A 26107-nucleotide genomic window follows, 5' to 3' on the forward strand; every position below is an offset into this window, starting at 1 on the left:
GGATTTTTGAATGTAGAACCATCCTTGCATCCCTGAGATGAATCCCACTTGATCGTGGTGTATGATCCTCTTGATGTATTTTTGAATTCGGTTTGCTATTATTTTCTTGAGTATTTTTGCATCTATGTTCATCAGGGATAGTGGTCTGTTTCTTCCTTGGTCAGTCTTGGAAGGTTGTATTTTTCTAGGAAGTTATCAATATCTCATAGGTTTTCCAATTTGTTAGCATGTAGATTTTCATAGTATTCCCTAATAATTCTTTGTATTTCTGTGGGGACTGTCATGATTTTTCCTTTCTCAATTCTGATCCTGTTTATGTGTGTAGATTCTCTTTTTCTCTTAATAAGTCTGCCTAGGGGTTTATCTATTCTGCTAATTTTTTTAAAGAACCAGCTCTTGGTTTATTGATTTTTTCTATTGTTTTATTCTTCTCAGTTTTATTTATTTCTTCTCTGATCTGTATTGTGTCCCTCCTTCTGCTGACCTTGGGCCTCATTTGTTCTTCTTTTTCCAGTTTCAATAATTGTGAGTTTAGACAATTAATTTGAGATTGTTCTTCCTTCTTAAATAGGGATGAATTGCTACATATTTTCCTCTTAGAACTGACTTCTCTGCATCCCACAGAAGTTGGGTCTTTGTGCTGTTGTTGTCATTTGTCTCCATATATTGCTTGATCTGTGTTTTAATTTGGTCATTGATATATTGATTATTTAGGAGCATGTTGTTGAGCCTCCATATGTTTGTGAACCTTTCATTTTCTTTGTACAATTTATTTCTAGTTTTATACCTGTGTGATCTGAGAAGCTGGTTGGTAGAATTTCAATCTTTTTGAATTTACTGTGGCTCTTTTTGTGGCCTAGTATGTCATCTATTCTTGAAAATACTCCATGTATTTTGAGAAGAATGTGTGTTCTGCTGCTTTTGGGTGTAGAGTTCTGTATATGTATGTTAGGTCCATCTGTTCTATTGCATTGTTCAGTACCTCTGTGTCCTTACTTATTTTCTGTCTGGTTGATCTGTCCTTTGGGGTGAGTGGTGTATTGAAGTCTCCGAAAATGAATGAATTGCAATCTATTTCCTCCTTTAGTTCTGTTAGTATTTGTTTCATATATGTTGGTGCTCCTGTGTTGGGTGCATATATATTTATAATGGTTACATCCTCTTGTTGGACTGCCCTTTTTATCATTATGTAATGTCCCTCCTTGTCTCTTGTGACTTTCTTTGTTTTGAAGTCTATTTCGTCTGATACAAGTACTGCAACACCTGCTTTTCTCTCCCTATTGGTTGCATGAACCAACTTTTTCCATCCCTTCACTTTTAGTCTGGGTATATCTTTGGGTTTGAGCTGAGTCACTTGTAAGCAGCATATAGATGGATCTTGCTTTTTTTATCCATTCTATTACTCTGTGTATTTTGACTGATGCATTTAGTACATTTACATTTAGGGTGATTATCAATAGATATGTACTTACTGATATTACAGGCTTTGGATTCATGGTTTCCAAAGGTTCAAGGGTAGCTTCTTTCTATCTAACCATTTAACTTAACTGTCTTATTAAGCTATTATAAACACAGACTGATGATTATTTATTTCTCTCCCTTTTTATTCTTCCTTCTCCATTCTTTATATGCTAGGTTTTTTATTCTGTACTCTTTTGTGTTTCTTTTACCTGCTTTTTGGATAGTTGATTTTATTTTTTGTGTTTAGTCAGTATCTGCTTGTTCTATTTTCTTTGCTGTGATTTAATTTTCTCTGGTGACATCTATTTAACCTCAGCAGTGCTTCCGTCTAGAGAACTCCCTTTAAAATACCCTGTAGAAGTGGTTTGTGGGATGCAAATTCCCTCAACTTTTGCTTGTCTGAAAATCGTTTAATACCTCCTTCAAATTTAAACAATAATCATGCTAGATACAGTGTTCTTGGTTCAAGGCTCTTCTGTTTCATTGCATTAAATATATCATGCCATTCTCTTCTGGCCTGTAAGGTTTCTGTTGAGAAGTCTGATGATAGTCTGATGGGTTTTCCTTTGTAGGTGATCTTTTCTCTCTCTCTGGTTGCCTTTAATACTCTGTCCTTATCTTTGATCTTTACCATTTTAATTATTATATGTCTTAGTGTTGTCCTCCTTGGGTCCCTTGTGTTGGGAAATCTGTGGCCTTCCATCATCTGAGAGACTATTTCCTTTCCCATCTTCAGGAAGTTTTCTGCAATTATTTCTGCAAAGACACTTTGTATCCCTTTTTCTCTCTCTTTTTCTTCTGCTTCCCCTGTAATGCAAATACTGTTCTGTTTGGATTGGTCACACAGTTCTCTTAATATTCTTTAATTCTAGATATCTTTTTATCTCTCTCTGCCTCAGCTTCTCTGTTTTCCTGTTCTCTGATTTCTATTCCACTAACAGTCTCTTGCACCTCATCCAGTCTTCTCTTAAGCCCTTCTTTTAATTGTTGCATTTCTGTTATCTCACTCTGGACTTCATTCCTTAGCTCTTGCATATTTTTCTGCAGTCCCATCACCGTGGTTATGACTTTTATTTTGAATTCTTTTTCAAGAAGATTGGTTATATCTATCTCCCCAGGCCCTCTCTCTGGGGTTGTCTGAATGATTTTTGAGTGGACCAGATTCTTCTTCCTTTTCATGGTGATAGAAGTGGTTTCAGGCAGGTAGCACGCATTTCAGCTGGGAGAACAAAGTCCGTTCCTGCTTGCCGGTTGCTTTGCCCTTCTGCATTGCCTGTGCCGTCTATCCACACACCAGGATGCTGTCTCTGGGATAATATCCTGAGCTGCTGTGGATAGGGTGGCCTTAGGCCTAGCCTAGAGCACTGCAGGTGTTCACGGCCATGCCCGGTGTGATCTCCTGCAAGAACGATGTCCCTTCATGCCTTCTGGACCTTGTTCTGGGTTCCCCTGCCAGTCTCTGGGATAATATCCTGAGCTGCAGTGGGTGGGGCTGCCCTCAGGATATCCTAGCATGCTGTGCGCAGAACTGTGCCCACACAGTGTGCGGGCACACTGTGAATGGTGCCCCTTCATGCCTTCTGGACCTTGCTCAGGCTTCCATTGCCTGTGCTGGTTACCCTTACCCCGAGAGGCAGTCTCTGGGATAATCTCCTGATCTGCCTTAGGCGAGGCGGCCCTCTGGCTAGCCTAGAGCACTCCAGGGGGTTTCAGCCATGCTGCGTGTGCTCTCTAGCAGGAACGGAACCCCTTTGTAGCCTCCAGACCTTGCTCTGGCTTCCTCTGACTGTGTCGGTTACCCACACACTGGGAGCAGACTCTGGGATAATCTCCTGAGCTTCCATGGGCAGGGCAGCCCTCAGGGTAGCCCAGTGCACTGAGAGTGTTGGCAGACATGCCTGGGTGTGCTCTCCTGCAAGAAAGGCACCTTTTCATGCATTTCGTACTTGCTCTGAATTCCTCCGTCTGTTCCGGTTAGCTGTGCAGTGAGAGCAGACTCTGGGTGGTTGATGTGGGTGGGGCTATTCTCTGGCTACTCTTCAGCTGTGACATGTCAGCTGGTATAATTGCAGCACTAGCTTGGGGGAATGAATTACTGGTTGTTACTGCTGTGAGGGGCTTTGGGGCTGCTTTAACCCCCAGGGGGTTAGGGGGCCTGAAGTTCCTCAAGATTCCCAGCCTGTTGGGCTGAGTGTGCTCTGACCATTTTGCCTAGCTATTGAGCCCTTGTACCTTTAAGACGTTTGAAAAGTGCCTGCTTTCCTTTTGTCCCAGGGGAGCTGGCTGTGGGGACCCACTTGCAGTCTCCATCTCGACTTTTACTTTTCCGTTTCTCTAATATCCAATGTATGTCTGTGCTCCCGGTGCAGATTACTAGAGCTGGTTATTTAGCGATCCTGTGCTTCCACTCCCTCCCCACTCTGACCGTTTTCCTCCAGCCAATGAGCTGGGGTGTGGGGAGTGCTCGGGTTCCACTGGGTTTGCCTTTGTATGTTGCCCTTTTCGTAAGATTCTGAGTTCTCACAGATGTAGATGTAGCCCAGCTGTTGTACTGTATGTTCTGGTTTCTCTTTTAGGAATAGTTGTATTTGTAGCATTTTCAAATATATATATAGTTTTATGAGATTTCGCCACCCTACTCAATCTGTGATCTTGAGCCTTTGACTTAGTTATTTTATCACTGGAAATTTGTACCTTTTGTCTACATTTAAATGAGTTCTTCTTTCAAAGAAGGGAAGAAACCATAATTGTGAGAGTGATATTAAGTAGGTATTTTAAATGAAGCATCAGTAACGCGGTATGGTATCTTGAAAAGGCCTCCAATTCAGAACACATAAATTACACCTACTATTAATATTAGACATATTATGTCCTATACACTCTGATAAGTGTTTTATAATCATTATTTTTTCACTTATGCATGGGACTTAATGCCAAGACTCAAAGAGTTATTGTGGTGATCGATTCACGTCAGGTGTTTTAGAAATGCCCGTACGTATATATCTAAAATGAAAGTGCTTTGTAAATAGGAAAGTATTCCCAGACCTATTTTACTGATATGAGGCTCTTTTACCAGCGAGCTGTTTCATGCTTGGCAAGTCCCTTAGCTCCTCTGACTTCCGATTGCTCTCTTGGAAATTGAAGGCATTGGACTCGATGATCCCTACATCATCTCCAGCTCTAATGACTCCAAGTTTGTTAAAAGGAAAACTACCATCATGAGCTCATGATTGGACTATGGGGAGGTAGGGAATGGACCCCAGAGAGATGTGGCAAAGTGGGAATGAAATGAGCAGGGACAGAAACTCCATGACAACCATATCTCTGGAGAACAAGTTCCTGGGGCTTTTATCCCTTTGCTTTTTCTCTTGGCACTACTGCCCTTGACAACACATTTGAGAGAACCCTGTGTGGGCATCTCTCTGGCTGTGAGTGGACAGCCAGTTAGTGTAATGCTCTTGCTTGGAATGTAATAGGGATCACCGGGAAAACTCCTTTGGAAAAGAAATAAGCAATTTAACCTTTGGTGAGAACTCTGTGTTCCTGGGAGATCTGGGTCAAGGTGAGAGGGCAAGATTATAGGGATCAGTGGATTCTGTGCTGTCTCAATAGCCATGTGGTCCTCCTGGTAGGACCTGTGTGGACGAGACTTGTGGTCCTCAGTGTCCCCCGTTCGTCACTCTCCCTCCCTCCACCTCCACACCCTCCACTTAGGACCCATCCTTGGGTTTCTTCTTACCCATGCTATCTGACCTTTAACGAAAAGATTAATATCTTAACCAAAATTTTAGGTATTGCTTTGGACTGAGGGATAAAAATTGAGTCCTCATTCTATAGTTTTTTAAGGACGTGGTCTTGAACTCTGGTACCTTCTCTTTTTTCACCTGTGAATGAGGATAATATGATCATATAGTATCTATTGAGACAATGTGTATCGAACAGAACGCTGAATAAAAAGTACTAATTTAATGAATTTTGGGAGAATTTCCTAAGATGAAAACATGCTTGTCTGTGTTTCCTAACATCATCTATCCCGGAGAACGTTTCATTTAAGTTTTTTGTTTGAGGAATGGGTTTTACAATTATAGCAATTAATATGATATATATTTAAGTATATAGCTTTGATTCATGAGTTCTGTTTATTAACAGGCAAGCTGATCACTGCATAACGACAGGACAGAGTGCTCATGTATATTTCCAGTGGCCTTTTGAAATACTTCAAATAGTTCTCCATTGTCATCTTTGGAGACTCTGGGCTATGCAGGCACTAGTGCAGGTGACACAATCTCAGAGATGCCCCACCCAAGCACAGGCAGAGCTGGTCTGTCTCTCTTAGATTCTTTTACTTACAGTTTTCTTCATTCAGCAGGATCCTGACTTTCTTAACCTAATTTTGTACCCTGCACAACCTTGCCAACTGACCATGTCCTTAGTAGGTCAGATTGGAAAAGTTTTGTATTAACTATATCTACTTAGTAATATCTTCAACATATGAATGTCAATCACCTTTTCTTCTGCAAAATGTCTTGGGAAATGCTGAGCACATGGAAAAAGTGAATCAAAGAGAGTGAGTATGTTCAGATTTTTATCTCTTTTTCTCTAGCTTGCCAAATTTGAACAAGGTAACATTTTCAGGATCAAATTTTTCATAAATAAATAAAACAATCCATAATTCACTTTTTTGGGGGAAATGTACATAGAATACATTTAGTTTATGGGTACTACTGTTATCAGAATATGATACAAAATGAGTAATTTCAGTGTGACTGCTTCATCAAAGGTTGAATTATTTTTCCAGACTTCATCTATCATATTAGTATTTTGGAGATGTGTGTGAGAGGATACAATTTTAAAAGATTTTCATTGCCTCTAACACATCTTGGATAAACAATTGAGAAATTACATGGCAGGACTCTATGCAAAGAGTAGCAGAGAGATTTCAATTTCATCAAACCATAATTGATAAGATATGTGTATTTTTTAAATGTCACACTCAAAACTATCTTTGTGATCTGAGGAGCTAGTTGGCAGAATTTCAGTCTTTTTGAATTTACTGAGATTCTTTTTGTGGCATAGTATGTGGTCCATTCTGGAAAATGCTCCATCTGTATTTGAGAAGAATGTGTATCCTGCTACTTTTGGATGTAGAGTTCTGTACATGTCTGTTAGGTCCATCTTTTCTATTGCATTGTTCAAAAGCTCTATGTCCTTACTTATTTTCTGTCAGATTGATGTGTCTTTTGGGTGAGTGGTGTGTTGATGTCTCCTAGAATGAGTACATTGCATTCTATTTCCTCCTTTATTTCTGTTAGTATTTGTTTCACATATGTTGTTGCTCCTGTGTTAGGTGCAGTTATATTTATAATGGTTACATCTTCTTGTTGTACTGCCCCTTTTATCATGTAATGTCCTTCTTTGTCTCTTGTGACTTTCTTTGCTTTGAAGTCTATTTTGTCTGATACAAGCACTGCAACACCTGCTTTTCTGTCCCTATTAGTTGCATAAACTATCTTTTTCCATCCTTTCACTTTTAGCCTGTGTATATCTTTGGGTTTGAGGTGATTCTCTTGTAAGCAGCATATAGATGGATCTTGCTTTTTTCTCCATTCCATTACTCTGTGTATTTTGACTGGTGCATTTAGTCCATTTACATATAGGATGATTATCTATAGATATGTCCTTATTGATATTACAGGCTTTGGATTCATGGTTTCCAAAGGTTCAAGGGTAGCTTCTTTCTATCTAACCATCTAACTGAACTGTCTTATTAAGCTATTATAAACACAATGTGATGATTCTTTATTTCTCTCCCTTCATATTCTTCCTCCTCCATTCTTTATATGTTAGGTGTGTCAGTCTGTACTCTTTTGTGTTTCCTTTGACTCCTTTTTGGATAGGTGGTTTTATTTTTTACCTTTAGTTTGTTTTGTTCTTAATATTAGAGAACAAATTTCAATCCTTCTATTTTCCATATTATGTTAGCTGTGAGTTTGTGGTATATGGCCTTAATTGTGCTGTGGTATGTTCCTTCGAATATCCAATTTGCTGAAGGTTTTATTTTGTCAACAACGTTTTTTTAGCATCTTTTGAGATGATCATATGATATTTATCTTTTATTGTATTAATGCACTGTATCCAACTTATGGATTTTTATGTTGTGAACCATCCTTGCAAATCAGGGATGAATTCATCTTGATCACGATGTATGATCTTTCTGATATTTTGTTGAATTAAGTTTATTAATATTTTATCAAGAATTTTTGCATCTGTATTCATAAGAGCCATCGGTATATAGTTTTGATTTCTCGTAGTGTCCTTATCTATATTTGATATAAGGATAATGTTAACGTCATATATAGTTTAGCATAAGGCTTGGGGTTAATGTTAGGATTAGCTTTATATCTTTTTTTTTCTTAGTCTAGGAAAGGTTTGTCAATTTGTTTACCTTTAAAACACTACCTTTTAGTTTCTTTACCATTTCTTTCATTATCACCTTTAATCCATTTATTTCCACTGTGATCTTTGTTATCTCCATACTTATGCAAACTTTTGCAAGGCCTGTATTTTCTTATCTATTTCCATGATTTCAGAAGTTAATTTGTTTATGTGAATCTCTTAACTGTACAGATGTACTTTTCTTGATGTGTGGATGCTGAGTTTCAATTTTCAAAAGGTTACAGGAGGTTCTGGTTCAGGTAAGTAGCCCAGGTGGACCCTGAATTCATCTCTTCCCAGAAACACAGAAAATCTACAGTTCCATACAGTGCAATTTTCTCTGAGAGAGAGAGTCATCAGCTAGCTGACTCTTGCATGTTGTGAAAATAAGGAAAAAGCCCATGTTGAGACAGGGAGGACAGATAGAGAGTCAGTCTCCACGGTAACCCCATCCCTGGGCACAGTCATATGCAACTCCCAGATTCTCCTTGAATTGTGAAGTGGTTGATCCAACAGCCAGTGTCCCAACAATGAAGCTTCCTTCTGAGGGATGATGCCCCAATAACTTCTGGGTCTGAAAGTCAACTGGACTTAAATCCACAGGGCCACAAAATTAGAGCATAGAGACATTTCTCACGGATTTTCCCCCAGGTCTTAGTGCAGGGGTAGCATTCAGATACATCCAGTTCCCAGCACCTCAATTAAAAAGACTTATTTGCATATTCTAAAAGCTGCAGACCATGTGTGAGGCTTCTAATTTGACACACACCTCCCAACAGAATGCAATCTTGTCTGGAGACTAGGGCAGTCTGCAGGTGCCAGCTTTGCATAGCCTCCCTGCCCCACTCCAGTTCACCAGTCTCTCCTGGGAAGGAGCTTGTGGACATGTTGCCCCAGTTTTTGTGATTGCTGTTCAGAAAATACATCCCATGTCTGCCTTGCTCTATTTGTTACTGGGGCTTGCACTCATGTGTCGCAGAGGTCTGTAGCACACAAACAAATAGTTCTTCACAGACTGTCATCCCCAGAGCTTAGTGCAGAGGGCATAGAAAGAAACAGCTAACCTCAGTATTTCTCCAAAATAAATCTGCTTACCTACTTTCAAATGCTTCCTGCGTGTCTGGTCCCAATTACCCTGCCTCTAGTTGTTGAAAGAGAACCCTCTCTTTTGGGTCACTGTGGTTTATGCACAGAAAGCAATACAGAGAATATGGAAAAATGAACAGAGGAATATGTCCAAACAGAAGAACAAGATAAAACTCTAGAGACAGACTCACTGAAATAGGGATAAATGATTTACCTGATGAGTAGTTTCATTTATCGTGATAAACATATTCACCAAGGTTAGGAGACTTTACATGAACAAAATGAGCGTTTCAATAAAGGGTTACAAAATACTAGAAATTATCAAATAGAGTCACATAGATGCAGAGTAAAGTAAACTGAAAAATTCAAAAGAGATTCAGCCATACTGGGTAAACTGGAAATAGAATCAATGAAATTGAAGATAGGTCAATGCAATTCATCCTTTTAGAGGAGCAAAAAGAATAAAGGATGAAAAGAATGAAGATGGCTTAAGAGACTATTAGGACACCATCACATAGATCAGTATTTTCATTATAGAAGACTCGGGAGGTGAAGGGAGAGTGAAATGGATGAAAGTTTATTTCAATAAGTAATGGTTGAAAATATCCCCTACCTGGGGGAAGTAATGGACGCCCAGTTCTAGGAATCCCAGAGTAGTCTAAATAATATAAATCCAAAAAGAACCACACTATAGTGTCTTATAAATAAAATATAAAAATATGAGAAGAAAAATGTTCAACTGACTGAGAAAAACACCTTGCTATATACAAGAGATTCTAAGGAAGAATATCTGTATGTTTTCCAGCAGAAATTTTGCAGGCCTAAGAGTGAGTGGCACAATATATTCAATGTGTTGAGAACTATATGCCATCCAAGGATAGTTTGCTGTGATAAGGTGTGTTTCATAATTGAAGGAGCAATAAGAGTTTATCAGACAAGGAAACCTAAAGACTTTACAGACTCTTTTTACAAGAAATTCTAAATGACTCACTTTATGTAGAAATAAAAATATTCTAATTAGTAAGAGGAGACATATGAAAATGTAAACCTCACTGGAACGGTAAAAATAATTAAGTTCAGATATGCTAATGCAATGTGGTGGCATATTACTTATAAATCTAGTATGAAGAGTGAAAGTCAGAAGTAGGAATATAACCATAATCACAATAAAGTGTTAGTAGATACATGAGGTAAAAAACATGTAGGTTTAACATCAAAAACATAAAATGTGGAGGCAGGTGGGTAACAATGTAGTTTCAGTATGCGTTAGAGTTCAAGTTGTTTTCAGCCTCTAATTGTTAGAACTACAATAGATGGTTTATATAAGCCTCATGATAACAAAAAGTCAAAACCTCTAGCAAATACGCAAAGGGAAAAGAATCTAAGAATAAGAGTAGAGAAAACCATTATGTCACTAAGGAGGGGAGCAAGATAAGAAAGAAGCCAAAGGATTACCAAACAGCCAGAAAAGAATGAAAAAAGTGACAATAGTAAGTCCACACCTCTCAATAAGACTTTCACTGAAAAAGGACTAAGTTCTCCAGTGAAACACATCGAATGTCTGAATATATAAATAAACAAAGCCGAGCTCTGTGCTGCTTACCAAAGCCTCATTACTGCTTTGGAGGCACAGACAGACTGAAGGTGAAGGGATGAGAAAGAACTGAATGGAAATGGAAACCAAAAAAAGCAGAGGTAGCTATAGTGACAACAGAAAAAGAAGACATTAAGGCATTGACTGAGAAGGGACAAAGAAGGTCATCATATAATAATAAAATGGTCATCCAACAGGAGGATATAGGATTTGTAAATATTTGTGCACCCAATAGAGGAGAGCGTCAACATAGAAGACAGATATTAACAGAGATGAAGGGAGAGCTAGACAGTAGTACAATAAGAGGAGAGAGCTTCATTACCGCACTTTCAACAGTGGATCGATCATCCAGATGGAATGCCAACAATGAAACACTGGACTTAAATCACATGTTGGGACAGATGGACTTAACAGATATTTTCAAGCATTTCGTCTAAAGGAGGCAGCATAGACATTGTTCTAGAGCGATTCAGAAGCTTCTCCAGGATAGATCATATGTTAGGCCACAAAATATGTCTCCATATATTTAAGAATATTGAAATCATATCAAGCATCCTTTCCAACCACAATGGTAAGAAAGTAGAATTCAAGTAGAAGAAGAAAACTGGAAAAATCATAATGTGAGAAGATCAAACAATATGGTAGTGAACACCAGGATATCAGAGAAGTAATCAAAAGAGATGCAAAGTAATATCCTAGTTGAATTAAATGGAAATACAACATACCAAAGTTTATGGGATGCAGCAAAGCAGTTCTAGTGGGAAGTTCGTAACGATGAATATCTGCATTAAGAAGAAAGGTCATTAAAACAACGTAAGATTATAATGCATGAAACTAGAACTAAGTAATAGAAGGAAGGAAATAAAAAACATAGAATCAAACTAACGGAAAGTAGAAAAGATTAATGAAACTAAGCAGGTGGCTTTTAAACTGATAAATGAGAGAACCATTTAGCAAACTCATTAAGAAAAAAAGACAGGACTGTAATACATACAATTATAAATGAAATGGAAGACATTACAACTGATACCACAGAAATACGAAGCATAAAAAGAGACAACCATAAACAATTATAAAGCGACAAACAGGTCCGTCTAGAAGCAATGGAAAAATGGAAAAACATACAATTCACCAAGACTGAATCATAAGGAAATAAATCTCAACAGATCAGTTATTAAGGAGACTGAGTCAGTAATCAAAAACTTTCTAGAAGCCAATAAGTATCTACAACTAAATGGTTTCACTGTTTAAGTTCTACCAAACATTTAAGGAAGAATTAATGAGAGTGCTTCTTAAAATCTTTCTGAAAGTAGAAGAGGAAGTAACACTTCTAAAGCCATTTATGAGGGCAGCATTTAAATGATACCAGAAATGGACATGGGCAGTAGTAGAAAAGAAAGAAAAGCTCAACATCCCCGTGGACATAGGTGCAAAAAACCCTCATGTACATATTGGCAAACTGAATCCAATAATCCAGTAACAGGTCATATGCCATGATCAGATACAGTACATTGCACCCATGACTTGTTTATAACCAAAAGTTTGTACCTTTGGACTTCATTTAAATAAGCTCCACTTAAAAATTATAAGCAATATTTGTGGGAATGATATTAGGTACATACTTTAACTGAAGGCTTAGCCATGCAGCATAATATGTTGGAAAGGATTCCAATTCAGAGCACCAAAATTATATGTAGCATTAATGGAGGACATGCTGTGTATGACACACTCCAATAAGTGATGAGTAATAATTATCTAACTTCATTATCTCTGTGAAGAGCTACTTAATGAAGTAGCTACGACAATCAGCTGTACTTTATAGGTGCCAGTACTGAGGTCAGGAGAGGTTAATTTGCTCAAGGTAACAAACCAGCAAGTGGAAAGCCAAAATTCAATGCATTGTGGCTGATGCCAATGCTCATGTTGCAACCATCAAAAGTCATGACTCTGTCATGAATTAATTTTATTGTACTCCTTATTGCATCGAGTTTCTCACTTATGCATAGGAAATAATGCCGTGTCTGCCCTACAGGTCTATTGTGATGATTGATTAAGATCAGGTATTTGAGGAAATGTGCATGTGTGTGTATGTGTGTGTAGTTGTGTGTGTAATGGGTGTACTTTATAAACAGTGAGGTATCCAGAGATCTACATTACTGTTCTGAAACTGTTTACCAGATAGCTGTGTCAGGTTCATGAAAGAATTATTTTCCTCTTGCTTAAGGTTCCTCATCTGGAAATTGAAAGTATCAGACTAGGTGATCCCTAGGTACATAGCAGGTCTACTGACTCCAAATTGTTAAAAAAAAATAGTTGCCATCATGAGATCATGATAGGACCACGGGGTATTGGGTGATGGTGTCAGAAGAGAAGTGGCAAAGTGGGGCATGAGATTAGCTGGGACCAAACCTCCGTGACAACCATGTCTCCAGAGAGCAAGTACCTGGGGGCTTTCCTCCCTCTAACTGTCTTTTTTCCTGGCACCTCTACCCTTAACAACACATTTAAGAGGACCCCCAGGTGTGGGCATCTCTCTTGCTGTGAAAAGACAGCCAGTTTATAGACTAAAGCTCCTGTCTTGGAGGGTAATAGGGCTCACTGAGAAAACCCTTTTGGAAAAGAAATAAGCAGCTTCAACCTTTGGTGAAAACTGTGTGTTCCTGAGGGATCTGGGTCAAGGTGAGAGGGTGAGATTGGAGTGATCAGTGGATTCCGTGCTGTCTCAATAGCTGTGGGATCCTCCCGGTAGTACATGTGCAGACGAGGTTTCTGGTCCTCAGCGTCCCCTGTTCGTCAGTCTCCCTCCCCCTCACCTCCACACCCTCCACTTAGGGCTCTTCCTTGGGTTTTCTCCTTATCCATATTGTCTGTCCTTCAGTGAAAAGATTAATAAGCTCTTACCTAACATTTCAGGTATTACTCTGGGGTGAGAGGCAGGTGATGATATCTAATTCTTCAGTTTATTAAGGATGTGATCTTGAACTCTGTTGCCTTCTGTTTTTGTTCCTTTAACTGGGGATAATAAGATCACCTAGAAACTAATAGATGGTGTCTCTAAAGGATAAAAAATTTTAGAAGCTAGTAAAGGAGGACTTAATAAAAAATAGTAATTTACTGAATTATAGGGGAATATCCTAAACTGAAACATTCTTGTCTGTGTCTCAACTTTAACCATCACAAAGACCTGTTTAACATGATTTTTCCCTGGAGAATAATTCTGTTTTTATAATAATGACAATTAACTTGATTTCCATTTAAATTTATAGCTTTGATTCATAATTTCTGAGTAGGGAATGACAAGCTATTTGGTACATAATCATATGACAGGAACTCATGTATCATTTCAGTCCTTTGTAATATTGCAAATAGTTCTGTGTTGTCATCTTTGAAAAGACTGGCATAGTCCGGAGGCACTAGCTGGTGACACGATCTCAGGGATGCCACACCTGAGTGTAGGTAGTGTTGCTCTCTTTTACCTTCTTTCAATTTTGTTTCCTTCATTCAGCAACATTCTGTCTTTTGTAACCCAATTTATACTCTGCACAACCTTCCAAACTGACTGTGACCTTAATAGATAAGCATGGAAGAGTTTTGTGTAGTTTTGTTTTATATCCACATATTAAAATCTCCAGCATATTGACATCAGTCATCTTTTCTACTCCAATGAGTTAGTCATTGCATGGAAAAAGTTAATCAAAGAGAGGGATTCTATTTAGAATATTTCTCCTTTTTTCTAGCTTACCTTATTTTAAGAACATACGTTTTCAGAGTCAATTTTATCATGAGTAAGTAAAACAACCCACCACTCCTGACTCTTTTTGGGCCCGTGACGGGTTAGACAGAATGAATTTAGTTGTGGCTGCCTCTGTTCCCAGAATGTAAAGGAAAGTGAAGAATTTTAGTGCAACTGCTTGATCAAATCTTGAATTATTTTCACAGATTTGATCTATTACGTTGGTATTTTTGGAGATGGTATGTGCAGCAGTCTATATTTTGAAAACATTTTCATAAAATCTAACTCCTCTTGAATAAAACATTTGACAAATGGCATGGCAGCACTCTATTCAAAGAGTAGCAGAAAGATTTCCAAGTTCAATTGCAATGAAGCAAGTAATATATTTTTGCTTCCACATCCAAAACAGCTTCAGAGAACTATTTATTAGTATAGTCAATATGTATTTACTGTTAAATGTAATTATTAGCATATTAGTATACCAGATTCTTATTAAATAAAGCAACTCCACTAGGCCATCTGCTGTACATCATCAATATTATCATTTCAGCTTCGTTTGGTGGTGGTGGAACATAACAAGTGCGATCAGGAGTTGATAATCCATCTGAGTGGGAGATAATGGAGCAATATACGATAGAAATAAAGACAATCATTTATGAACAATATTATTAACATTGTGCTAGAGACATCTGCTTCAGTAATAACTGTATGAAGAGGTCCTGATGTGTCAGTGTTAGTTCTGCCTTGTTTTTCTTTGATAGAGAGGAAAGACAATGGGAATGGTAATTGCTAACATTTATTTAGCCCTTATTGTTTTAAGCCCTTTATGCCTTTGAATCCATGCAGCAACCCCATGAGGTGGTAAGCACAATAGCCCCGTTTGTAGATGAGGCAACTGTTGTACAGAGAGAGTAATAACTTGCTAAGAGTCCTATGCCAGGAAATAAAAGTCAGGAAAGTCTGAAGTCTTTCCTCTCATTCTTTCTCCATCATTTCCCATCTCCCTCTCCCTCTGTCTCTCTGTGCTGACTATTAAAGATTATGGATTTACATATCTTAATAGATTTTCTACTTATAAATATAGAAGTGGTAGACAATTGAAAATACAAGTCTAAAGAAGAAAATCAAAACCATAACACTCATGATTTTGGTATTTGCAGTTCGTTCATGGGTGTGAGTATGTGTGTGTGTGTGTGTGTGTGTGTGTGTGTGTGTGAGAGAGAGAGAGAGAGAGAGAGAGATTATATAAAGCAACTGTTTCCTCTAGTAAGGTGGAACTATTTTGTGCAATCAGCAGCTGTATATGGCAATGTGTATCCTATATTGATTTATGCTTTTTATAGTAAAGGCATTGCTACATTGTCTATTTTATGTTTTGTGACTGTTTTCCCTGTTCAGCAACTATATTTCAAGAGTATTTTACTTAAGTGGGTTTTTCTGCTATAACCAGATTTTAAATTGTTAAATCGTATTTTCTTCCATGTTTTCTGTTTTGGTGTTATATTTGTGATATATCATTCCCATCCCAAGATTACTTAAAGGCTTACCAAGTGTTTATCCTCCTCTATCAGTTGAAATATAACTTAAAAAGAACTACTAACTTAATCATATATTCAATTCTTACTAATATTTACCATTTTTTCTGAAATTTCAGTTGTTATTATGACACTTCTCTATTTTTACAAGAATCATGAATTATCCATGTTTATTAAGCTTTGTAATACCTGAACGTACAAGGCTTTTTATTTATTTCTGGAATATGTTATATTGTACTTTTTTCATTTGTTAAATATTATAGTATACTTGACATACATTATATTAGTTTCAGGTGTGCAGCATAGGGATTCAACAGTTTTATGCTTTATGAAATTCTTACCATGATAAATATGTTTACCACCTGTCACCATACGATTATTGACTCTATTCACGATGCTGTAGTTTTCATTGCATGAATTATTTATTCCATAATTGGAAGTTTGTACCTCTTTATCCCATCACTCATTTCACCTAATCCCCTACCCCTTATGTCAACCACCAGGTTGTCTTCTGTATTTATGGTCTATTCCTGGTTTGGGTCTTGCTTGTTTGTTCATTTCAAATACTTTTCATTATTAATCTTTGTCAAAATTTTCTTGGCTATTCTCAGTGATTCACTCTTTCATCTCAAGGAAGGTATAAAAAGTTATAGAACAGAACCTACAGGTTATATCTATTATGAATCTGTTAGTAGTTCCAAGGAGCTGAGTGTATCAACAAAAAATATGAAATAAACCTATGAAGTACTTGGGCATTGAAATTACCCAGTTGGACTCTTTCTCTGCATCAAGGCCCATCATAGCGTGATGTTGGTTGTCAGCTGACCTAAGGAGACTCAAATTCAAGCAAGCCTGATATGAAATCATTTACCTGGCTTGTGTCTTCATGGCCTAAGGTGATTTGATGTGCTTCTATCCGAGGTCGGAATCTACGTCTGTCTTGAGGTACTGATGCCTGAGGCTGCCTGCAAGGCTGGTGATTTCTCAGGAAACTCCCCAATTGACCCATAAAACTCCAGCACCCCTGGTGTTCCTATCAATGCAGACAACTGTCACTCATGGTTATCTGTAAGCAATCAATGATAATAATAGCCAACACCTATCAAAACAGTTACTACGTACTACACTGTGTGCTGAGCATTTGCATGAAATTTCTCCTGTAACCCTCCCATGAACATGATGGTTCTGGACCTCTCATGGTTCTCACTTATTCTAAGTGTTCAATCTTAGTGTGTTTAAGCCATTGGGACTGGAACACAGAGCAGGAGGGTATCAGAAGGAAAACTCCAACGTCTTAATCTCTAAGTATAGTCCTGTGCTTTTCCTTAGGTAGGAAGATATCCTAAATGATAATATATTGAGTCAGAGTGAGCTATACCAGCATCCCTTTTGTGTACTTTCTATGAAGGCTTCCTAGTACAGTCATTGTATAACCTCATTGGTCACACATGCTGTGCCCCACCAAATTATTATCAGAGTTATAAACTGTGATATAATTACCTGACCAATTTGGATATCAGATACTAAATACACTTGTACAGGTATGAGAAATAATTCCAAAAGGGTAAATGGGGGTAAAATTCCAATATTTCCAGAATCTCTTGCCTGGCATTAGTGCCCCTCCATATCAATAGGTGTTACAAGGGGTGGAGAGAAGCAGTCCATCCCCAGATCACTAGATGACTTCAGAGGGGGTGGAGAGTGAGCACACACATGGACCAGAGAGGTTTGGTGGGACTGCCCAGCCAGGTCATGAGAGACACTGGCGAGCAGAATTAGATGACTGCTTGGAAGCTATAAACAGGTTTCTTCCACTTCATTTCTCCCTTTGACTGATTTTGGCTTCAAAGATCATTTCCTCACGGCTTGGAACATATATTCCCCCTGGAGTTTACATGGTGGCAGTTGGCAGGAACTTTGAAACAGAAATGTGTCTTCATGGGTTCTATGCTTGGCCAGGCTGCCTCTAGAGATGGTAAAGAGAGACACAGAAACCCACTGTGAATGGTGGGGCGCCCCCTTAGCTGTGGAGCGTGCTGCTTCACTCAGAGCCTCATATATGGGGCTTCCATTTGGGAAGCCCCTAGTGGGGCACTTGTCTAAAGCAAAACACCTTCTAAACAGGTGGGGCCTTCCCAGAATTGGGGAAGAGTTGATACACCAGAAGCTGTGGAATTAGTCCTCCATGAGATGGAGATAGAAGACTGCTTAGAGGCCCTCAGTGGCTGTATGGTGGCTGGGATTGTGTGATGTTTGTTTCTCAAGATATTGGAAAGGTTATTGAGGAGTGAGACACGGTGAGGCATGGCTTGGAGGAGCTGGATGATGACCTATGGGAAGCCCTTAAGAAAGAGACCCTTACTGAGCAGTCAGGTTGTGCTAGTGAAGCACACGTCATCAGCGAGGGAGGAGGCAGCAGGAGAACCTGTGCTGCAGGAGGCCGTGGGGGTGCGGGAGGAAGGAGTGGGGCTCTCCTCACTGAGACAGATCAAGGCAGCAGGAACTGGGCGAGGATAAGTGGGTTGGGATGAGGGCAGAATTGTTACTAAGGACACCACCAAAGGCACCAGCCATTCCTGTACTAAAGACCCACCTCGTTGTAATCAAGAAAATAAAATGCAACAGCTGTGTGCTCCTCAGAGGGAGGAGTGGCCCCCTCCCCAGTTTGTGTAGCCCTCCATGCTCAGCCCCTGTACCCAGGATGAGCTGGTATAGGCAGAAGCCCTCAGAACCTGTGCGTACATGGCTTCTGCATCTCTGGAATATGAGGGTGGGAAACATTGTTACGTCGGGTTCTGACATGGATAGACTGGCTTCCCTGATGACTCACCCTTCCCTCCAGCAGTGATTGCAAAGTGCCCGTCACATCTCAGGGAACCAGGCACTTCGTTATTGGCTGACAGCAGCCATCAGGGTGATGGCCTAATCACTTTAGCCTAATCAGGGTGATTAACCATACTTACCCACTAGCTGGAAAACATATGTAGCACTCCAGCACGTGTAATGGCAACGTGGCATGAAAAACATCATCTATATTATGGACCCCAAGGGCCCTGATGAGGAGTTGTTCACTGTAGGAATGAGAAATCTGGTGATCCACACAGCTCCCCTATCTTTCTTTGGGTTCCTAGTGACTATTCTTTCCCCTCCATGCCCACCCAGTAGGGCAACCCATAAGTGAGTCGACCTGTACTTTAACAGATCTGGGATGTTGAAAATGAGAGCATGCAAGGAAGTTTGGGCTATGACTGTAGGAGAGGTGCAAAGGGCCCTGTGAAGTTCTCGAGGACCCAAATCTTGGCTGATTTCATAAAGATGGGGGTAGTGAAAGAAAAAATTGATGGGCAGCCCAACAGGATCTTGTTAAAACTGTGGCACCAATTAAAGCCAAAGAAGCAGTTTCAGCTGCTGAGGTTCAGGGCACAGAAGACAGAGGAAAAGCCCCACATCCAGCCTGGGTCCTTGCAAGACGTGCTGTTGGACAGTACTCAGGCTCTGCCTGGGCCCTTTCCCCACAGGAGGAGGACTGGGCATTGCAGTTTGGCTGGGGTGGGGGGGGGTCAAGGCTCCCACCGTGTGGGAAATGGTGGGGCCACATGTAGAATTAGCAAATCATTGTTTCCCCATGAATGTACAATGTTGCTGGTGGACACAGGAGCTGAATGTTCTCTGATTTATGGGAACCCAGAACATTTTCCTGAGACCTTCGCTGTGATAGATGACTATGGGGAAAGGCATTTGGAGGGAGGAAAGCCCAAATCCTGTTGAAGATAGGGTGTGAACCCCAAAGGAGTGTACTCTGTACATTTCCCCCATCCCCGAATATATTTTGGGGGTGGATATACTTTAGCACCTGTGGTTACAGACCACTGCAGGTCAGCTCAGACTGAGGGAACATGTGGTAAAGGTAGTTCTGAGGGGACATGCTAAGCACCCACCTGTAACTCTGTCTGTACCTTAACAGATGACAAATAGTAACCAGTAAACATTGCCTGGGTTGCACAAGGAATCTGGATGAACTCTACAGAAGCTGGAGAATGGGGGCTTCATAAATCCCACTCAGAGAATTTTTAATTCCCCAGTGTGGCCAGTGAAAATGCTGGACAGCTCATGGCATATGACCTTGGATTACAGGGAATTGAGAAAAGTCACACTGCCTTTGCATGCTGCTGCCCCTCAATAGCAGCTTTTATGGACGCACTAAGTCATGAAATAGGGATATATCATTATGTTGTGAACCTTGGTAATGCTTTCTTCTCTGTTAACATAGCACAGGAAGTCATTTTTAGTTTGCGTTCATGTGGGAAGGCCAGCAGTGGACACTCACTGTCCTTCCACAGAGATACCTCCACATTCCCACCGTTTGTTATGGAATTGTAGCCCAGGACTTGTCTACATGGAAGAAACTGAAAACTGTGTGGCTGTATCACTACATTGATGATATTATACTCATGTCTGATTCTCCTGAAGATTTAGAAGGGGCAGTACCTAGACTGCTGCAACATCTACAGGAGAAAGGATGGGCTGTGAATAGCACCAAGGTTCAGGGACCTGGTTAGTCAGTAAAATTCTTAGGGGTTGCCTGGTTAGGTAAAACCAAAGTTATCCCAGAAGCAGTCATAGAAATGTTCCATGCTTTCCCTAACACCTACCAGTGTGGCAGTATTACAATAGTTTTGGGGTCTTTTGGCTTACTGGAGAGTGTTTATCTCACACATGGCACAACTTCTGAAGCCCTTATACTGGTTGGTGCAAAATGGCATTAGGTGGGACTGGGAAGAAACATGTGCAGCTGCTCTTACTCCTTATAGGAGAGCGGTCAAGGCTGTACAGGTCTTGAGTATAATGGTCTCATCAATGTGCTGTGAGCTAGATGCTCATGTAACCAAAGATGGCTATGGATGGGGCCTTTGAGAGAGGCTTGGATGGACATGTCAACCTATTTGATTCCTTTCACAAGTATGCAAAGGAGCAAAGGCCCAGTACACCTTGATAGAGAAGCAACTGGCTGCTGTGTACCACACCTTGCTGGCTACGGAGCCCATCAACGGAACAGCTCTGATCAAAGTAGTAACTACCTATCCCATCGCAGGGTGCGTCCAAGACTGGAACGAAAGGCTGTAGAGTGGTGTGGCACAGACACCTACATTGGCCAAATGGGACAAATATTTACAGCAGTGTGACAACCTTTCCACTAGACCCTTACATGGAGAGTTCCAATGCTTATTGGGGCCAGTGACATATAACAGTAGCCATTGGAAACCAAGAGTCCTTATCTGGAAGGAAAAGCCCCTATAGCTGAAGGTGCTTGGTACAGAAATTGCTCTAGTCTCAGGCACCCCAAAGTGGAGGGCTGTGGCTTTCCATCCTAAGACTGAGACAATATGGAAGAAGGATGGAGAGGGGAAGAGCAACCAGGGGGCTGTGTTGCAGGCAATATGGTTCATGATTACCCATGAGCCTTCCCCCATAGTTGTCTGCATTGACAGCTGAGCCACCTACAGGGGCTTGTCCCTGTGGCTACCAACATGGTCCCATGCCAACTGGATGGTTGGTCACTGGTTCCTTTGGGAGCAAGAGTTGTGGCAAGACCTATGGGCCTATTGTCAGACTAATACAGTTACTGTATATGATGTGACTGACCATTTGCCCTTTTCATCCCCAAGGAAATATAAAGCAGATACATGGGCCCAGATGTTTTTTTGGCTAGAAGGAAAGTTTGCCTCTGATGTATCCCAATGGTTACATCAGTGTTAGTTGCATGCTGGGCAAAAGACAGTATGGGCTGTAACCCATAGATGGGGCTTGCCACTGACCTTTGAAAAAATCAGCAGAGTATGTAAGGAGTGCCTTGTGTGTTCCTAGAGCGATTTACACTGAGTCTCACAGCAACATGGGACAATAGTAAAGGGGCTAATACCCCTTGTCAGGTGGCAAATAGACTACATTGGGCCTCTGCCCACATCAGAAGGGTACCAAAATGCCACGACTTGTGTGGACACATTACAGGACTGTTGATTGCTCTTCATACACATCGTGCAGATCAGCAAACCACCAAGAGAGGCCTAGAGCATCTCTTTGCAGCCTAAGGCTGGCTGCAGGTCATTGAGAATGATCAAGGCACCCACTTTACTGGACATGCATTTCAAGAATGCGTGCAGCAGTTAGGGACAAAGTGGCAGTTTAATGTACCGTATAACCGTACAATGGCAGGGTTGATAGGGAGGTATAATGGTTTTTAGAAGTCTGGCCCAAGTTCATTCAACAATAGTCTATGGTGCTGTTCAGTTCACTTATGGACAGAGCTATGACCTTAGAATGAGAAGCCCCGAAAAGGAGCCTTGAGCCCTGTGGACATGCTAACGCACATTGCTGCCTCTCCTGTACAACTGTAAGTGCAAACCAAAGAGGAGTGAAGCCAGGATAAGGCCGGCCGAGCAGCATCCTGTTGCCAGCACTACTGCATTAAACCCTGGAGACTCTATTGAGTGGATGTGATCCTGGACATTTCCACACATGGCCAGTGACGACTGGCCTTTCTGGCACCTTTGTAAAAAGGCCTGAAAGCTGGCCTCCTGTGTGTTCCTGCTGTAGCAGCAGAATGGCCCCCAAAGATCACAGTAGTGTGCCCAAAGCATCCACGAGGGAAGAGCATCTTACAGGGAAGTTTTTTTTATCTTATGCCCAGTGCATACACCTCCCAGAGCCCTGTACAGTGACCCATCTGTAACCCTCACAGGGAGCAGGTGAAAGTCTGGTGTACTAGACCAGGACAAGGTCCCTATCCTGCCACTGTCCTACCACGGGTCCACTCTCTGGCATTGATTCTACCTGATGGACAAGATTTGCATATGCTGCTGTCATTCAAACAGGTATCCTATTGCCCCCAAGGTAATTTCTTCTATAATCCCTGTGTCCTTGACCCACTTCCTGGCTGCAGCTGCCATGTGATCATTACTCTGAACTCCCTCCCTGTTCAGCTACTGGCTCCTGTGGGAAGGGCAAGCCAGGGACTTAATGTGTATAGGACTTTGAACCTCACTGAATCCCCTGGCTTGAGGATCATCATGATTTCATTGCCGCTGTTATTGTATGTTATTAGTCTGGTTGCAGTGCTCTAGTTTTCTTGCACACTGGCTGTTACCGATGATGGGGAGCAAGTAGATTGTGAGGTGAGATTTCTGGCAGGTGGACTGTGTGTAAAATTGCAATTATTTCCAGAATCTGTTGCCTGGCCTTAGTGGATTTCCATATTAATAGCTGTTTCCGAGGGGTGGATAGAAGTAGTACATTTCCACATCACTAGGTGATTACAAAGTGGGTGGAGGGTGAGGACCTACCAGGACTGGAGAGGTTTGGTGGTGCCTGGCACCCAGGTCACGAGAAACATGGAGAACAGAAGTAATAAGCAATAAACAGGTTTCTCCCACTTCTTTTCTCCCTTTGAGTGGTTTTGGCTTCAAAGATTACTTGCCCCAGGCTGGCAACATATTTCTCCCCCAGCGGTATAGTAAATGTTTTTATTATGTATAATGGAAGACATTTAAAAAAATGTATCAGGATGACCATGGAGAACAGAAAGGCTATTTTAAATTAAATCTGGATTGATGCCACATATAGTTTTCTTATCAGAAAGCAAGTTATATAATGCATAAATGGAGGTTTTTAAAAAACGATATTTTCTTCAACAATCTCTATGTATAATAAAAACAGAATTTCATTTGTCTTAAAAATTGTTCATCAAATTTTTATATACCTGTTTCAATTCTCATGGGAACTCATGCTTTAATTGAAAACCTGAAGCACTGAACAGGTTTTCCTTGATAATGTGAGGTGAAAATCTGCTGTGTTTCCACCAGAGCAGTGAGCATTTCCCTTTTTCTGGTGCTCAGTGGAGGAAAAAGCTGGCACATAGTAGAATTGTAGTGCTATCACATTTCACTTGAATCAACAGTTCTTTCTCTTGTCTCTTTTCTGATCTTAGGAGCAGCAAGGCTATGATTAGGAAAGGAAATATTACAGAGATCACCTACTTCATCCTCTTGGGGTTTTCAGATTTTCCCAGAATCAAAGCAGTGCTCTTTGTTGTGTTCCTGGTGATCTACGTTACAACTCTGACTTGGAACCTGAGCCTCATCATCTTAATAAGGATGGATTCCCACCTCCACACACCCATGTACTTCTTCCTCAGCAACCTGTCCTTCCTAGACATCTGCTATGTGACCTCCACAGCCCCCAAGATGCTCTCTGACTTCTTCCTGGAACAACATACTATCACCGTTGTGGGCTGTGCTGTTCAGTACTTCTTCTCTGCAACCACGGGACTGAGTGAGTCTTGTGTCATGACAGCCATGGCTTATGACCGCTATGCTGCCATTTGTAATCCACTTCTCTACTCATCAGTCATGTCACCCACCGTCTGTGTTGGGATGTTGCTGGGATCCTATATGGCTGGAATCTCTGGTTCTGTATCCCAACTGTGTGCCATTCTTCAACTCCACTTCTGTGGGCCTAATGTCATCCACCACTTCTTCTGTGACATGCCCCAACTGTTAGTCCTGTCCTGCACTGACACTTTCTCTGCCAAACTCATTCTTGCTATAGTAACAATGATCTTTGCATTAATAAGTGTCCTTGTTATCCTGATATCCTACGTCTATATTGTCATCTCCATTATGAAGATCACTACAGCTAAAGGCAGGTCCAAGGCTTTCAACACCTGTGCTTCTCACCTGACAGCAGTTTCCTTCTTCTATATCTCAAGTAGCTTTGTCTATTTGCGTTCCAGCTCTGGCGGGTCTTCCAAGTTCGACAGATTTGCATCGGTCTTCTACACAGTGGTCACTCCCATGTTGAATCCCTTGATTTACAGTCTGAGGAACAAGGAAATCAAAGATGCCTTGAAGAGGTTGCAGAGGAAAGGAGGTTATTACTGACTTCACTGTTTCTGAGATTTTTTAAAACATATTATCCCTTCAGGATCATCTTAAGTCATAATACTGAGAATATGAATTTACGGTTACAAATTTCACACTACGTTTGGACAAAGAAGGTTTAATTTGCCATAAATTACACACCAAAATGGACCAATACGTGATACAAATCCACACAAACAGAATATTTTTAAGTCTTGCATCTCTATTACATTCATTCTATATGAGGAGTGTTTATTTTTTAATCTGTCCACATCTATTTGTAAACATCAAGGTTTAGAAACATTTGGGCTTTCCTTGATTCTGAGACTGAACCCTTAGTGATACCTAGCACAGGCTCCAGGAGTGTGAAAACCATATCTGCTAAATATTCTAATGCAATGACATGATGGTGATTGATGTTTTTTTCTGTGTCTGACCAGATTTGGAGTAAACAGAGGTAGGGTTTGGGCATTTGGAAAGAAAGAAAGCTATCAAATTGGTCTGATTATGCCTCCTGGAAACAGCAGCCTGAGACAGCTAATGTTTGTGTAAGGCCTCTTTCAGTGCTAACCATCTAATAGATTTTTGGTCACATCCTCATGTCTACCAGCTCTAGTCTATGCAAGGCAGATGTTTCAGCCGTATGGGGTCCCAGAACAATCATAAATTTGGATAGACTGAAGGATGTGGCCCCTCCAGTGCCATTTACTTATGAGTCTAGTGATTTCGTTTCTGGCATTTAGTGTCCAGTGGGGGTTTTGTTTGAGATATATTTGGAAGTCCATATCACAGCCAATAGTAATTTCTGAGAGTTGGCATTCTAACCTCTATTTCCTGCATTACATCCAGAAAATTCAAATTGCTTTACATAGCCAATCATTCACCTTATCAAGTGTTTTCTTATATTTCAGCATCTGTTCATATTTGGTAAGAGGGGCCTTGTGTGAGAGTTCATTGTTATAACAGAGCTACTGAATATTCAATATTGCCAAAATGAAGAATAAACAGGGTAAACTGGCATACATCTCCTATTGTCCATGCTCTTCATTTTATGTTTTAATGATTTATGGTTAAAGGAAATGATATAATAGATGGAGTAGGATGGTTAGAGTTACTTTAATTCTGATATGTTCCTGAAGCCCTTAAATACCAAGGAAGAAAATAGACAGTAGGATAGGCAGGGTTCTCACCTCCGGCCGGGTTATATAAAGCTTCTGGTCTTTGTGGTCGGGTTAAAAGAATAACATATGTAATAGCACCGACTATTGATGTGCCTGATTGATATCGGACTTGAATAAGCTGATACAAAACAGATGTCATTGCAATTACACATTATCCTTGGCAATTC

At 40.4% G+C, this 26107-nt stretch overlaps 1 protein-coding gene across 1 annotated transcript; it reads left to right on the top strand.

The window, feature by feature from the left end:
- The first annotated feature begins 23841 nt into the window (after positions 1 to 23841).
- On the top strand, positions 23842 to 24780 carry LOC140847635 (olfactory receptor 5AN1-like). Its single transcript, XM_073228352.1, has one exon. The coding sequence runs from the start codon at positions 23842 to 23844 to the stop codon at positions 24778 to 24780; it is 939 nt and encodes a 312-aa protein (XP_073084453.1).
- The last annotated feature ends 1327 nt before the right edge of the window (positions 24781 to 26107 follow it).

Source organism: Manis javanica, unplaced genomic scaffold (assembly GCF_040802235.1).
Source record: "Manis javanica isolate MJ-LG unplaced genomic scaffold, MJ_LKY HiC_scaffold_25, whole genome shotgun sequence".
NCBI lineage: Eukaryota > Metazoa > Chordata > Mammalia > Pholidota > Manidae > Manis > Manis javanica.